The following is a 13,973-nucleotide window of genomic DNA, read 5'->3' as shown; positions in this document are numbered from 1 at the left end:
TCTCCAGGATCTGTTAGTACCCTATTTAACAGATTTGAAAACTGACATTTTCTCTCTTTAAGTAACTTGCTCATGTTTTCATTCCTTTTTCTCTTCCTGTAACAGAAGAACTGAGACTGAGTGATTTATAACAAATATAAATTTATTTGGGCTCATGGTTCAGGAGACTGGGAAGTCCAAGAGCATGGGGCTGGCATCTATTTGGCTTCTGTGAGGGTCTTCTGCTGCATCATAACATGGTGGGAAAGCCAAAGGTCAAATAGGAGCATTGGAAAGAAGCAAGATGCAACTGGCTCTTATAACTAATCCAGTCCCATGAGAACTCCCATATTCCTTCTTAATGAACTAGTTACCTCTTAAAGGCCACAACTCCCAGTGCCACCACAATGGCAGTCAAATTTCAACTTGAGTTTCAGAGGGGCAAACCATATTCAGACCACAGCAGTCACACATCTAGTAAGTGATAGCGCTGAACTCATGTTACAGGAGCCTCTGAGCGTGCCCTTCCTCAGAGATGGAAGGTCCAGCAACAAACCCACCCATGCACCAGGCTCTTCACACCCAGCCTTACATCAGACCTCCTGGCAGCTCTCTGTGCTGTCCTTACCTTCATTTCATTCCAGGAAACAGTATTAGGAGGGCTGACTTGTCCAGAGCGGTACAGCAGCCAGACAAAGCCCCAGGCCATGGCACTTGGGCTCTGAAGCCCACACTGTCACCTGGGTTTCCATCAGCCACTTGTGCAGTGCTATAGAACCAGACACCACCACTTTCTAGTGCCAGCCATCCAAATTACAGCCATAGGTCCCTGGGAAGACATAACCAGCCTCTAGCGGATATGCCCAGCCAGGGTAAGCCACAGACTCCTGCCTAGAGCCTCTTTCCCAGACACATCTGTCACACTTAATGTAGTTCCCCTCCCAACTCCATCATCTTGAGAATGATCATAGTGCACATTTGTGGAAAGTGCTGCCTCTTCTAATGAGAGACCGTGGGTTGAGGGTTTTAAGGTCATGAGTGCTTTCCAGGATGTTACCACTCCTGAGGGACTCCATACTGTGGATAACCTTGGAATTAAGTGACATTGGCCCCTGTCTGCTCCCTCTTCCAGGCTGTTTCTGGTAGAGTTTATTAAAAAGTTTTGTGAGATCACATATTTTTCTGGTCATAAATCTTAAAACAGGAGAAAACGGAGGGCTAATTCACTTTTTATGTGACATTCTAATGTCCTGAGTAACTAAATAACATTAGAAATCTCTGATGTGCCCTCTTTCTTCAATTGAATGCAGATTCTTCTAAGAATTTGGGGTTAGGGATGTCATTTATCTCTGGTACCTCTACTGTTACTTTGGGGGCTGTGGAATATCCAGAAAAGGAAGAAAAACAAACCAGATAAACAAGAGAATACCTTCTTGAGTACATGATACAGAATAGTTTTAGTTTTCCAAGGATGAGCCTTATGATAATTTAAAATGTATGATTTCTAATTAGCATTAATATTTAGGTTCTCAGGCTGGGATTGTAGCTCAGTGGTAGAGCACTTGCTTAGAATTTGTGAGGCACTGGGTTTGATCCTCAGCACGACATAAACATAAATAAACAAAATAAAGTTATGATTATTTGTTATGTCCATCTACAATTTTAAAAATTTAAAAAAAAAATTTAGATTCTCGGTCTTAAGTGATATATGTTGACCCTATCATATTACTTGGTAAAATCTCCAGATTCTGCTAATTGCATCAATAAAGGTTTATTGTTTCCCATAAAATGTTTAATGACTTTTTATTGGTCTAAAATTCATTCATTTAAAAAATTTATTATATTCGTAATTCTCTATGAAAATTCCTTTCATGATCAGTAGTTTATATAATGTTGAGGATGGAAAGATGCTGATTAAAAGATGCTTATGATGTTTTTTCCCAAGACATAGTGGCAAGGCAGATATTTTTGTTTCTTTATTGCAGTACTAGGGATTGAACCCAGACCCTTGAACATGCATGCTAGGAAGTGCTCAATCACTGAGCTACACCCTCAGTGCCATGTGAGTATTTCTGAACTCTCAGAAAAGGATTGCAAAGAACCCAACCTGAGTGCGCAGAGACTTCTAGTTGGACCCATGGCTGCTCAAATTTATGAATGTCTGTTATTAGTAATGATATTAAAAAGACCAGCTACAAACTTACATACTATGTGTCAGGAGGCGCTGCTCTAAACACACCATATGTAGAAATATCTCAGTGAATTCTATCAACAAGCATGTGATTTAATAATGCTGTTGCTATTTTGGAGTTTAGGACACCAATTCTCTTCTTTAAAAGATTAAATAACTATTAAATAACTTGCCAAGAGCACACAGATATAACAGTGTGGCTTCACACCAACATCTTTTGGGAGTCAAGCCCTTATCACTAAGGGGCATGCCTGTGGTTCTCAGAGAGGATTCCTGAGGATCCCTGGGACCTATCTAAGGGATCTACCAGGTGATCCCTTTCCCAAGATGTATCCATCCATGTGAGACAAAGTCCTTTTGTTTTTATGCTGGGAATCCAACCTAGGACCGTACACACTGAGCTGTTCTGTCCCCTTCCTGTGTCAAAACAATCTTGCAACAGAGTAAGTGCAGAGGCACATAGGAAGTTTCAGTTGTCCTTTTCCAAGCCAGACTGTAAAGAGATCTGCAACATTGTAAAACAATGCAATCCTTCTCATTCAGTGTCTGTTTTATTTTGGAAAACAGTATTGTCATGAAATATTAATATGTAATAATTTATTATTTTCAAAAGTAATATAACACATATATATTATAAAATTCTCAGCTATCATTTCTAATTGGTTATGTATTGACATCTGTCACTCATGGAAACAGAAACTCTAGGGAATTCTTAGGCATTTGGGGGCATGGAGGAGGTCCCAGAACCAAAATGTCTAAAGCTCACTGTGTCATGATGTCCTCTTCCTAGTGGGTTTTATGTTCTCTGCTCACTTCCTTTGTGTTTAGAGTCAAGGATTCCATTATTCACTACTCCTTTCTTGTTTGTTCAATTTTTGGAGGGTTTAACTTTCAATTATTTCTTTCTCAGGTGGAGAGCAAGTCATCTCCCTGCCATCTACAATTTCTTAAAAATCTATTTTCCTAGAGCCATTTGCAAGAGCTTATCTGTCCAAGTTCTTAGAGAATGGGCTCTTTGTTAATTTTTTTTTTAATGTGGTGCTGGAGATGGAACCCAGGGCCTGGTGCATGCTAAGCAGCCTCTCAGCTGCACCCGCAGCCTTGAGAATGGGGTCTCTGGTGAGCAGATTTGCGAGTTGCTCCCCTCTCCAGCTTTCTTGGCCCATTCTAGCCTTCAGCATTGTTATTTCCTTGGAGACTCCCCTGGAAGCTCAGGCTTCACTGGAGTGATTGGCACAGAGTACCTGGGCTTATATATTAATAAAAATAATCATAGTGAGTATGTGTGCCCAGCAGTATGCTCAGTTTATACCATGCTCTGCAGAGCATCCCCTTTGGGATAGGCTTGATTTTCCCATTTCACAGATGAGAAAACCAGGCCTTGGGAGGTTGAGCAGCTTGTCTGATTTCATACTACTAGGTCCCCTCAGGCAGGCAACCTTGTGTGTTTAGATAACTGGAAGTTCCCTGTGCTAAAAGTGGTTGCTTCTGGTGCTTCTCTGATGTGCCGAGATCCCATTGACCCCCTTTGACCACTGTTATTTCTGTTTGATTTCTCCCTTTTCTGCATTCGGAACACATGGATTTGATTTGCGGTTTCTAATATGCAACAGAGTTCACAAAGCTCCAAGTGTTTTTCAGGCCTTTAGATCAGACATAGAAAGAAGCCATTAGCATCAAAGGCACAAGACATCCTTTCACTGTGGCCAGGCAATGTTCTTAATAGCGAAGGGGAGCAGTGGGAACAAGTCTGTGGAACTGACTGTCGACCTGGCCAAGCTTGCGATCTGATAGAGCAATGTGGGAATCAGGTCTGGCTCATTGGAAAAACGAATTAGCGAAAAAAAAATGCTCCTGGTATGTTAATAACAGCGTCTTTACTGGTCATGGTGTTGGTACTGCCTTCCACAGCTCTGAGAAGAAGTTCTGCTCTGGCACCGGATGGCCTTCATTTTCTGAGGCTCATGGCACCTTGGACTCTGATGAAAGTAACAGTGGAATCCTGAGACGTCTGGACACCTCCTCAGGAAAAACTCGCACAGAGGTGGTCTGCAAGCAGGTGGTGTATTGTGCTTTATATTATTTTCTCTGATGTGGCTAAAAGTGCTACAAGGGACTCTCCTGTGCTTGGCATCTGCTTTCTTATTCCATGGAGGCACTTTGTCATCAAAAGGCATTGAGAAGCTGGGCACTATGGCACCTGTCTAGCTACTTGGGAGGCCAAGGCAAGAGGGTCGAAAGTTCAAAGCCAGCCTTAGCAACTTAGTGAGACCCAGTCTCAAAATAAAAAATAAAAAGGACTGGGGGTACAGCTAAGTGATAGGCCCTGAGCTTGGTCTCCAGCATCACAAATACTTAATAAATAAATAAATGTAGTAGAAGAATATATTAGCAGAAACTCATGCCCAACCCCTCTCTCCCATCATTCTCAAGTGGCCTTTCCTGGTTCTCACCTTCCACAGAGATAGGAACAGAGTTAGGGTCTGAAAAACTGGCAGGTCACATTCTTTTGAGCAGGGACAGGCTGCAGGCAAGCCCATGTGGTTGGCATCTCTCTATCTCCTTCCCCACTCTGAAGTATGTCACTGACAGGCAAAGGGATACTCCAGGTGACAACAGCACATTACTCCTCTGGGAGCCTCGTAGGAGGGAGTGACTTAAATCCAGACAGAAAAATCATTTTGCCATTTTTGGGTGCTCTCATCTTCTGAGGCCCAGGTTTTGTAAAATGTCAGAGGCAAGTAGATTCAGATAGCATAGTTTTGAGATATATATATATATATATATATATATATATATATATATATATACTCTGTCCACAGCAACATTATTCAGTACTCACCAGGAATTGTGCTGCTGCTTTCTGTACATTGTCTCAATTAATCATGACAACATTCTATGAAATAGGTATAATTATCATCCCTACTTTATAGATGAGTAAATCAAGGCATAATTTTGTAGTTGGCACACATTCTTACTGGTAAAGTAGGACTATTTACCACTATTGTATCCTGAGTTATTCCATGCGTTAATCAAATTTGGATGTGACAGACACAAAGATATCAGACTCTGGAATTCGGTGGCACACGGGGTCTATCTGTCTAGTTCTATGTAAAGGGCTCTGTTTCCACTGGGAGTGATGAAGGCTTCTCTGTGCTGCAGTGTGAAGCTCATCTTGGCCATGTGTTTCCTGATGGACCTGCACCCACAGGACAGAGGTTTTGCATCAACAGTGTGGCCCTCAAGTTCAAGCCAAGCGAACACTGACATCTCTAAGAGTCCCTGCTTGGCCACTCTTCCACGTATATCCTTGATTTTCATAATTCAGGTGGATGGTTTGTTTTATTTACTCTAAATTAGACTAAGTTTTCTGGTTGCCTGAAGGGAGTCACAGCTTCTCTTACTCACCTGGCATCAACTCAAACCTGACTCAAGCTTGGACTTTGGAATTTTACAAAATGACAGCGGGGGCAGCCATTCCCACCAACTGGCTTCCATAGGCTTTGGGTGAGACCTCAGAGCAGGACTCTTGGGGGATGTCAGGAACTTATGGACTTGGGGCCGAAAAGATCTTTCATGATGACCCTGAACTTGCCATTGCAGTTAAGTCCTTCATGGACATGTGTAGGTAAAGGATCAAGTGAAAAGAGGAAGGAAGATATGGGATCAGAGGAATGGAAATGCCAGCACTGAAGAAAGAGCTGGGTTGGGAGGAGCTGTGCTTTGGAGGGACATGTTGAAGAATGAGCTGTGTAATTTTCTTTCAGAATTTTGAGTATCTCAAAGTTCTTCCAATCTCACTACCCACAAATCAGTTCCAATGTGATTTTTCTTAGATTTTGGTGATTATGAAGAATGTTCATCTTTATACCTTCTGGCTACAAAGTTCAACCTTAAATGTTCAAATAAAATATTTACTGATATTGATGTTTGCTTTTTGTCTAAGTCTGTGAATTTGCTCTTTCATAGACATGGCTCTAAATTAATATGACAAAAAAGAACCAGAACACACCTTAGTAGACATTTGGTATATCCAGAGGAACAGCAACTCAAGTATTTCACAAATTGAGAGTCTCAGATAAGGTATTAGTAAAAGTATTTATGAGATTATCTTTTATATGATTTTATGAGCAGAAAGGAAACAATTATTCCATTTTCTTCTCATTACCTTATTATACATCCTTTGACATTTCTTTAGTGGCTGCTCTGTAAATGACAACATGCTCCCTTACCTTGTTACTATTATGTGCAAATCATAGCTTTTCTTGGTTCTCCAAGAATGCTAACCTTAGAACATGAATTCCATGAGCACTCTTCCACATTTTATGTTACTATTTCCATGTATTTAATTTTACACACGTTTTAGACTCAATGACTAGTAATAATTATTACTTAAGTGTAGAGTTGATACTTTCCTACTTACTTATTTTCCCATTTTTTGTTGTTCTTTATTTTTTCCCAAATTCTATTTTCTTATGGGATTATTTTTTCTTCTACCTGAAGAACTACTTTTATTTTTCCTTTAGTTCATGTTTCCTGGTGATGAATTTCTTCAGTTTTTGTTGGAGAGAAAATGTCTCTGCTCTCCTTTTACTTTTTAAGAATATTTTTCATGGATATGAAATTCTAATTTGGAAAATTTTTAAAAATACCTATAGATAATCAGTTGCCCAGCACCATTTCTTGAAATCTTTCTTTAATTTCTTTGGCATTTTTATCAAGAATCAATTTCCATATAAATGTGACTCTATTTCTGAACTCTGTTCTATTCCGTCAATATGTCTGCCTGATGGCGCTACACCATGCTGTGTTGACTGACTGTAGCTTAATCGCTCATCTTGAAATTAGGGATTTGGGCTAGGCTAGTTCCTTTGCATTTTCGTATAAATTTTTGAATTAAGTTTTTTTGTGGTGCTGGGGATCGAACCCAGGGCCTGTGCGTGAGAGGCAAGCACTCTACCAACTGAGCTATATCCCCAGCTCTAAATTTTTGAATTAGTTTGTATGTCTACAAAACATTTGGCTGGGATTTTTATTGGGATGGCATTAAAAATCTTCATTAATCTGGGGAGAATTGACATCTTAAAATGTTGTATCCCCAATCCATGAGTTCTTCATTTCTCCTTCAGTTTTTCTACTTGAGAGAAAAATATTTTGTAGTTTTCAGCATCTGGGTCTCACATACATTTTGTTCAATTTATCTCAAAGTATTTTAATTTTCTTAATGCTGTTTTAAATTGATTTACCTAAATTTCATTTTCTAATTGTTGGTTGCCATTATATAGAAATACAATTAATTTTTGTTTTGAACTTGTGTCCTACAATCTTGCTAAATTGATTTATTAGTCCTCGTCCCTGCTCCCCGGACCCGGGTGCCTTAGAGTGTTCTGCACACACTTTATCTGCAGATAGTACACTTTTACCGTTCCCTTTCTAATCTGCTTTTTTCTTTCCCCTCCCTTAGTTACTACCTGGGCTTTGTAGTACAAAGTTAAATCAACACAGAGTGAATATCTTTGCTTCATTTGTGATTTTAGAAAACATCAAACCTCTCACTCTTAAGTGTAGTGTTAGCTGTAGATTTTTTTCATAGATGAACAATCAGATGCAGAGGACTTCTATTTCTACATGTTGAAAGATTTTTATCATGAAGGAATATTGATTTCTATGAAATTTTTTTTTCCTGCATATGTTGAAATAATGATATGATTTAACATTCTGTATTCTATCTTGGTAAATTACATTGATTGATTTTCTGATGTTAAACCAGTCTTATACTCTGAGATACAGTTCTCTTGAATATGGCATACAGCATCCTTTTTACATAATATTGATTCTTATTTGCTAGTATTTTAAAGAACATTTACATCTGTGTTCATGGGTGATGTTGCTCTGAATGCTTTTTTCTTGTGATGTCTCTGATTTTGTAATCAAATTAATGATGAGTTTAGAAATGCTTCCTCTTATTTTCTGAAAAAAGTTTATGCAAGATGGGTATTTATCTTCATTGTTTGATGGAATTCATCAGGGAAGCTATCTTGAATCTATAATTTTCTATGTGGAAAGTTTTTAATTATGAATTAAATCTCTAACTTATATAGGGCTGTCAAGTTTTCTTGAGTCACTTTTGTTAAATATTCCATCTAGATTGTCAGACTTATTCCCATCTTATCCTTTTACTCTCTGAAGGGAGGTTCAGTAAGACCATTTCATTTATTCCTAATATTGGGAATTCATATCTTCTCTTTTCTTGATTCATCTAGCTAAAAGTTTATTAAATTTTTTTTATATTTTTAGTTGTTGATAGAGCTTTATTTTTTTCATTTATTTGTAAGTGGTGCTGAGAGTCAAACCCAGTGCCTCACATATGTCAGGCAGATGTTCTCCTGAGCCACAATCCCAGCCCTAAAAGTTTATTAATTTTATTGGATCTTTTTTTTTCCCAAAGAAATGGCTTTTGATTTGATTGTTTTCAGTTTTATGTTCGGTTGATTTCTACTCTTTATTCTTTTGTTCCTCTTGTTTGTTTTGGATACAACTTATGGTTCTTGCTCTCTCTACTTTCTTGTTTCCATATCCTGAGATGTTCTCCTACACGCCATTCCGCCATGATGCCTCACCTTGGGCCCAAAGCTATGGAGTCAGCCATCTATAGAATGAATCCTCAGAAACTAACCATCCTTCCTTGTAAATGAGAAACTAAGATACAGAAGGAGATGACAAACCTGTGCCACACAGCTACTGTGTTTGTACTAAACTGGAAGAGTTGAGCAGTTAAAACAGAGACAGGACAGTCTTACAAAGCCTATAATATTTACCAACTGGCCCTTTTCAGAAAGGTGGTGACCCCTGGCCTAGGACATTTTTTTATTACATGCTATTTTGACTGAAGTTACCAATGATCCATTTCTTTGTGAGAAGAGAAGAGAGTAAAAGAATAAAAAACAAATAAAACAAAAAAATAACTTATGCTTCCTTTTGTAATTTTTTAAGGTCAAAACTTAGAACATCAAGTTTTATACTTTTATTCTTTTCTTACATGAGCATTTAAAGTTATAAATTTCCCAATGCACTCTGCCTTACTTACACTGCGCAAATTTTGATATGTATATTTTCATCATCATGTTTATATGATATATTAACATTTTCTATGATTCCTCTTTGGCCTAGTAAATATGGAGAAGTATGTTAAATTCCAGATATTTGGGATTTTCCTGAGCTTCTCATTGTAATTATTTCTAACTTAATCCCATTGTGGTTGGGGAACATAGATAGCCTGCATGATATAAAATTTTTCAGATTTTCAGATGTGTTTTTTGGCCTACAGTATGGTCTGTCCTGACAGAAGTGCTCCAGGTGCACTTGAAAATAATATCTATTCTGTTATTCTTGGGTAGCATTCTGAAATGTTCAGAATTTCTTGCCGCAGTCTGGCTGGGCACAAAATCACGAGCCACCACACACCTTGTAGATTCAAACAGCAACTCTTTATTCCTGAACTCACACTGGCACTCTACACACGTTTCTGGGCAAATCCACGTTCTGGGCCAAAATCCCAAATACTCTCTGAATCCCGCGAGAACTCAAGGGGAACTCAAGGAGCGGGGCGCCTGAGGCAGCAGGATATGCGCTATTCCCAGCAGGGTACACCTTAAACCTGGAACCGCCCTGGTCCTTGAGCAAGGTCACCTTACATGCAATGTCACTGCAAATGTCCTGGGTCAATATGGAGAGTCCTTCCTCTAAGCAACATTGGGTAGGCTGACAAAGAAATTGCCATGTGTCATTCCTACTTGGCAATGGCTCTCAGCAACTTCTGTGTCTTTACTGATTTTTTTTTTTTTTTTTTTTCGTCTTAACTGTTCTAACAGAGAATGGAGATGTGAAAATTTCCAGGGATATTTGTAGATTTTTCTCTCTTTTCCTCTCATTCTGTCAGCTTTTTGCTTCATGTATTGGGCACATACAAATTTTAATTGTTGTATCTTCCTTGACATTGAACCTTTTATCATTATGAAGTAATGAAATTATCTAGTAATACATTTTGATTAAGATATAATTCACAAAACATAAAATTCACCATGTGAAAGTACACAGAACATATTTTGTTTTGAATCCATTTCTAATTTATATCAATATAGCCACTTCAGCCTCCTCTATCTGCTATGTGACAATATGGCTTTTTTTCTCCATTTTCTTTCAAACTGTCTGTTTTTTTGTGGCTGTTTTTATTTGAGACAGGTTCTTTGTATGCTTCCCAGGCTGGGCCTCCAATTCCTGGCCTCAACTCATCCTCCTGTCCCAACCTCCCCAGAAGTTGGGTCTTATAGGTAGGCACCACCACACTTGGCTATTTCACACTATCCATATCTTTATATTTACATTTTATCTCTTGTAGGCATTATATAGTTGGGTTTTATTTTTATCTTTTAGTCCATTTAGCAATCTGCCTATTACAGTTTGAATATGAAGTGGCCTACTTAAAGCTCCTGTTAATGCAGGAATATTCAGAGGTAAAATGATTAGACTGTGAGAGCTATGACCTACTCAGTCCATCCTAGCTGGAATATGGGTGAGTGGAGAATGGCTAAAGGAGGTGGGTCCCTGGTGCTATGCCCTGGAAGGCTGCAGCTTCCCTGTGGCTCCCCCAAGCTACTATCTCCTGACCCTGCCATGAACTGAGCATCTTTCCTCTGTGGACCTCATGATGTGCCTCACCTCTGCTTCCACGAGCCAAAATAAATGTTTCTTCCTCTTAAGTTGTTCTTGTTGGCTATTTGGCTCACAGCGATGCAAAAGCCGACTGAAATACTGCCTCTTAACTAAATAGTTTATCAACATTTACTACAAACGTTGATATGGTTGCATTTGGGACAACTGTACATTGGCTGCCAAAGACAGATGACAGATGATAGATAGATGGATAGATAGCTAGATAATCTTTTTATTGAGAACTTACAATGAGTAACGCACTAATTCACATAAAATTTAGAAATTCACATCTCTGTTAGTTTTTATCCCTATTTATTTATAGATTTTATATATAATTATCTGCATACAATTTTTTTTTAGACAGGGTTTTACTAAGTTGCCCAAGCTGACCTCAAACTTGTAACTATCCTGCCTAAACCTCCTGAGTTGCTGGGATTGCAGGCGTGAGCCACCATACCTGGCATCTGCATATATTTTAAATCCCATAGACTGTGTTATATTTATATTTATTTCATAATGTATTTATTATTTATTAAACATGGTTTATGGAAGGAATTAAAGTACAGAAAGAAAAAAAACTTCCTTTGCATTTAGTCAGATACTTATATTTCTAATGCTTTTCTGCCTGGTATCATTTCTCTTCAGATATCTTCACACTTGCAATGAAGTTTCAACATACAAATTTTGGAGGACCAACAAATGGGCCTTGATGTGGGTGCTTTTATTTTTCTATTTACTGCATTCTGTGTCTGAATTTTCATCTGCCATTCAATCTAGGAAACTCAGTTTTTTTCTCCAAGTAGGTCTTTTTCTCTTTCTCCTCTCTTATTCTGGTATCCCAGGTACACATTTTACCACTGATATCATCGAGCCGCTCACTGGGTCTCTGTTCATCTCTTTTCTTTTTTTTCCAGTACCTTTGTCCTCTTTTCTTTACCTTGGGTAGTTTTTATTGATCTCTCTTCATGTTCTCTTATTCTTTTTTCTGTTGTAGCCTTTCAGCTTTTAGTCTATGTGAATTTTTTATTTCATATAAAAATATTTCAGAAATTATATTATTTAGTTCTAAAACTTCTATTTTCTTCTTTGCTGTTTCTATTTCTTTGTTGAGGCTTCCTATTTCTCTCCTGGCATTTTCATTCATTGAAGACATGTTTTGTGTTATTTCATATCTTGGGTTTAGACTTGATTGATTTTCTTCTCTGTTCAGAGTGTTAAATTTTTTTTCCTTCATATATCATGTAATTTTGGATAGTATCCTGGGTAGTATAAAGGTTAATTTGTGGATATGATGGATTTTTTATTCTCTAAAACATGTGGTTTTTTCCTCCTTTGTTGTAGCAGGAACTATTCTTAGCTGGACTTGAACTTCCAACTGTTTTTCTTGAATAGAGGCTTCCGTCTCCGTTCACATTGTCTGTGGTTGCCACTGTCTTTAGCGGGGATACTTTTGAGTCTATTTCATGATCCATAATTCATGGCTCAGAGCTGTGGGCAGATTAAATTTTGGAATCCTTGCTCTATCTTTTCCCCTTGTAAGATTCCCCTTCTCTTTTTAATGTTCACAGTTTCCTGACTCCACACTTCTGGTTTTCCAGACCCAACAAACAGGCTGCAGGGTTTTCTCCTGCTTGCCTCCTGATGCCCCACAGACCCCACTCGGCCTAAGATAAGGTCTGGAGAGATGAGAACTGACTGTGTAGCTCCCCACCACCCTTTTCCCTCTAGGTAGCTCAAGTTCTTCACCAGAGACTGCTTCTGTTTGTTTCGCAGTACTGCCGATGGTTGCTTTCATATAGTGCCCAGGGTCTGCAGTTGTTCTATAGGAGCACAGGAGTTGGAGGAATCTCGGTCATTATACCCACAAGTGGAAAAGTAGGACTCTTACTTGCCAGTACAGATGCTCCTTGGTTTTCAGTGGGGTTATGTTCTAATAAACATAACCCCATGAATCAAAAATATCATTTGAATATGCATTTAATACCCTGGACCTACCAAACATCATAATTTAACAACACAATATGTGGGTAGGGTACAGTCGTTTCCCCATGTGATAGAAAAAAATGTAGGATATCACTGGGTATAGTGGCACACATCTGTGATCCCAGCTACTGAGGAGGCTGAGGCAGGAAGATCTCAAGTTTAAGGTCAGCCTGGACAACTTAGTAAGACCCTGTCTCAAAGTGAAAAATATAAAGGACTATAGATGTAGCTCAGTGGTAGAGCACTTGCCCAGCATATTAAAGGACCTGAGTTCCATCACTAGCACTGATAATACAGAAAGAAAAAGCTAGGTGTGGTGTCATATGCTGTAATCCCAGCTATTTAAGAGACTGAGGCAGGAAGATTGCAAATTTGAAGTTAGTCTGGGCAACTTAGCCAGACCCTGGGTCAAAAAAAAAAAAAGGTGGGGAGGCTAGGGATGTAATTCAGTGGTAGAACACCCCTGGGTTCAATCCCTAGTCTCTCTCTCTCTCTCTCTCTCTCTCACACACACACACACACACACACACGCACACACACACATACACACCAAAACAACGCACCCTATATGGTATTTGTTATGTTTTTATCTACAAAAGAAAATAGATGAAGTAAAAGATTCAATTAAAGAAATTTTTAAAGAATAATGTATTCTTAAGGAAAATAGGATAAAGACATGGCAAAAAGAGACATTAATAAATTAGATAAATAAAATAAAACATCAAAGGACTGGATCTCTGAGAAGCAGTAATAAAGCAGACTTCTGATAATTTTAATCAAGAAGAAAAGAATATATGAATTAAAACTAGAAATGAAATATGGGGTATGATAATAAATATGGAAAATTGTACTGTTTAAATAGAGCTCCATGGAAAAGTATGGATAAAATACACGATTTTTGCAGAAAATATCCATTTATCAAAATTGCTATGAGAAGGGCTGAGGATGTAGCTTGGTAGTAGGAAGAAAGCAATTTTAATATTTGGTGTTAAGGGCTAGACTATGTGGGCAATGACCAAACAGACTCCATTTTACCCTGAGACTCCGTGTCGTGTAAGAAATGCTTCTCCCATGGGAACACCCCACTTCTGTACCCATCAACAGTTGC

At 38.5% G+C, this 13,973-nt stretch overlaps 1 protein-coding gene across 3 annotated transcripts in view; it reads left to right on the top strand.

Annotated features, from left to right (window-relative positions):
* Msrb2 (methionine sulfoxide reductase B2) overlaps nucleotides 1-13,973 on the top strand; it is a 60,521-nt gene that overhangs the window by 15,482 nt on the left and 31,066 nt on the right. For 2 of the 3 annotated variants that reach the window (XM_048812707.1, XM_048812708.1), the window contains exon 4: nucleotides 4,082-4,229. In XM_048812707.1, coding sequence (XP_048668664.1) covers nucleotides 4,082-4,229 — 148 coding nt within the window. Of the gene's footprint in view, nucleotides 1-4,081; nucleotides 4,230-5,332; nucleotides 6,098-13,973 lie in introns of those variants that run through there. The other variant, XM_015495251.2, reaches the window with a different exon arrangement.

The sequence above is a fragment of the Marmota marmota genome, unplaced genomic scaffold (genome assembly GCF_001458135.2).
Source record: "Marmota marmota marmota unplaced genomic scaffold, marMar, whole genome shotgun sequence".
NCBI classification, from domain to species: Eukaryota; Metazoa; Chordata; class Mammalia; order Rodentia; family Sciuridae; genus Marmota; species Marmota marmota.
Note: the sequence above shows the minus strand (reverse complement) of the source record. Positions and strands in the feature narration are given on the sequence as shown.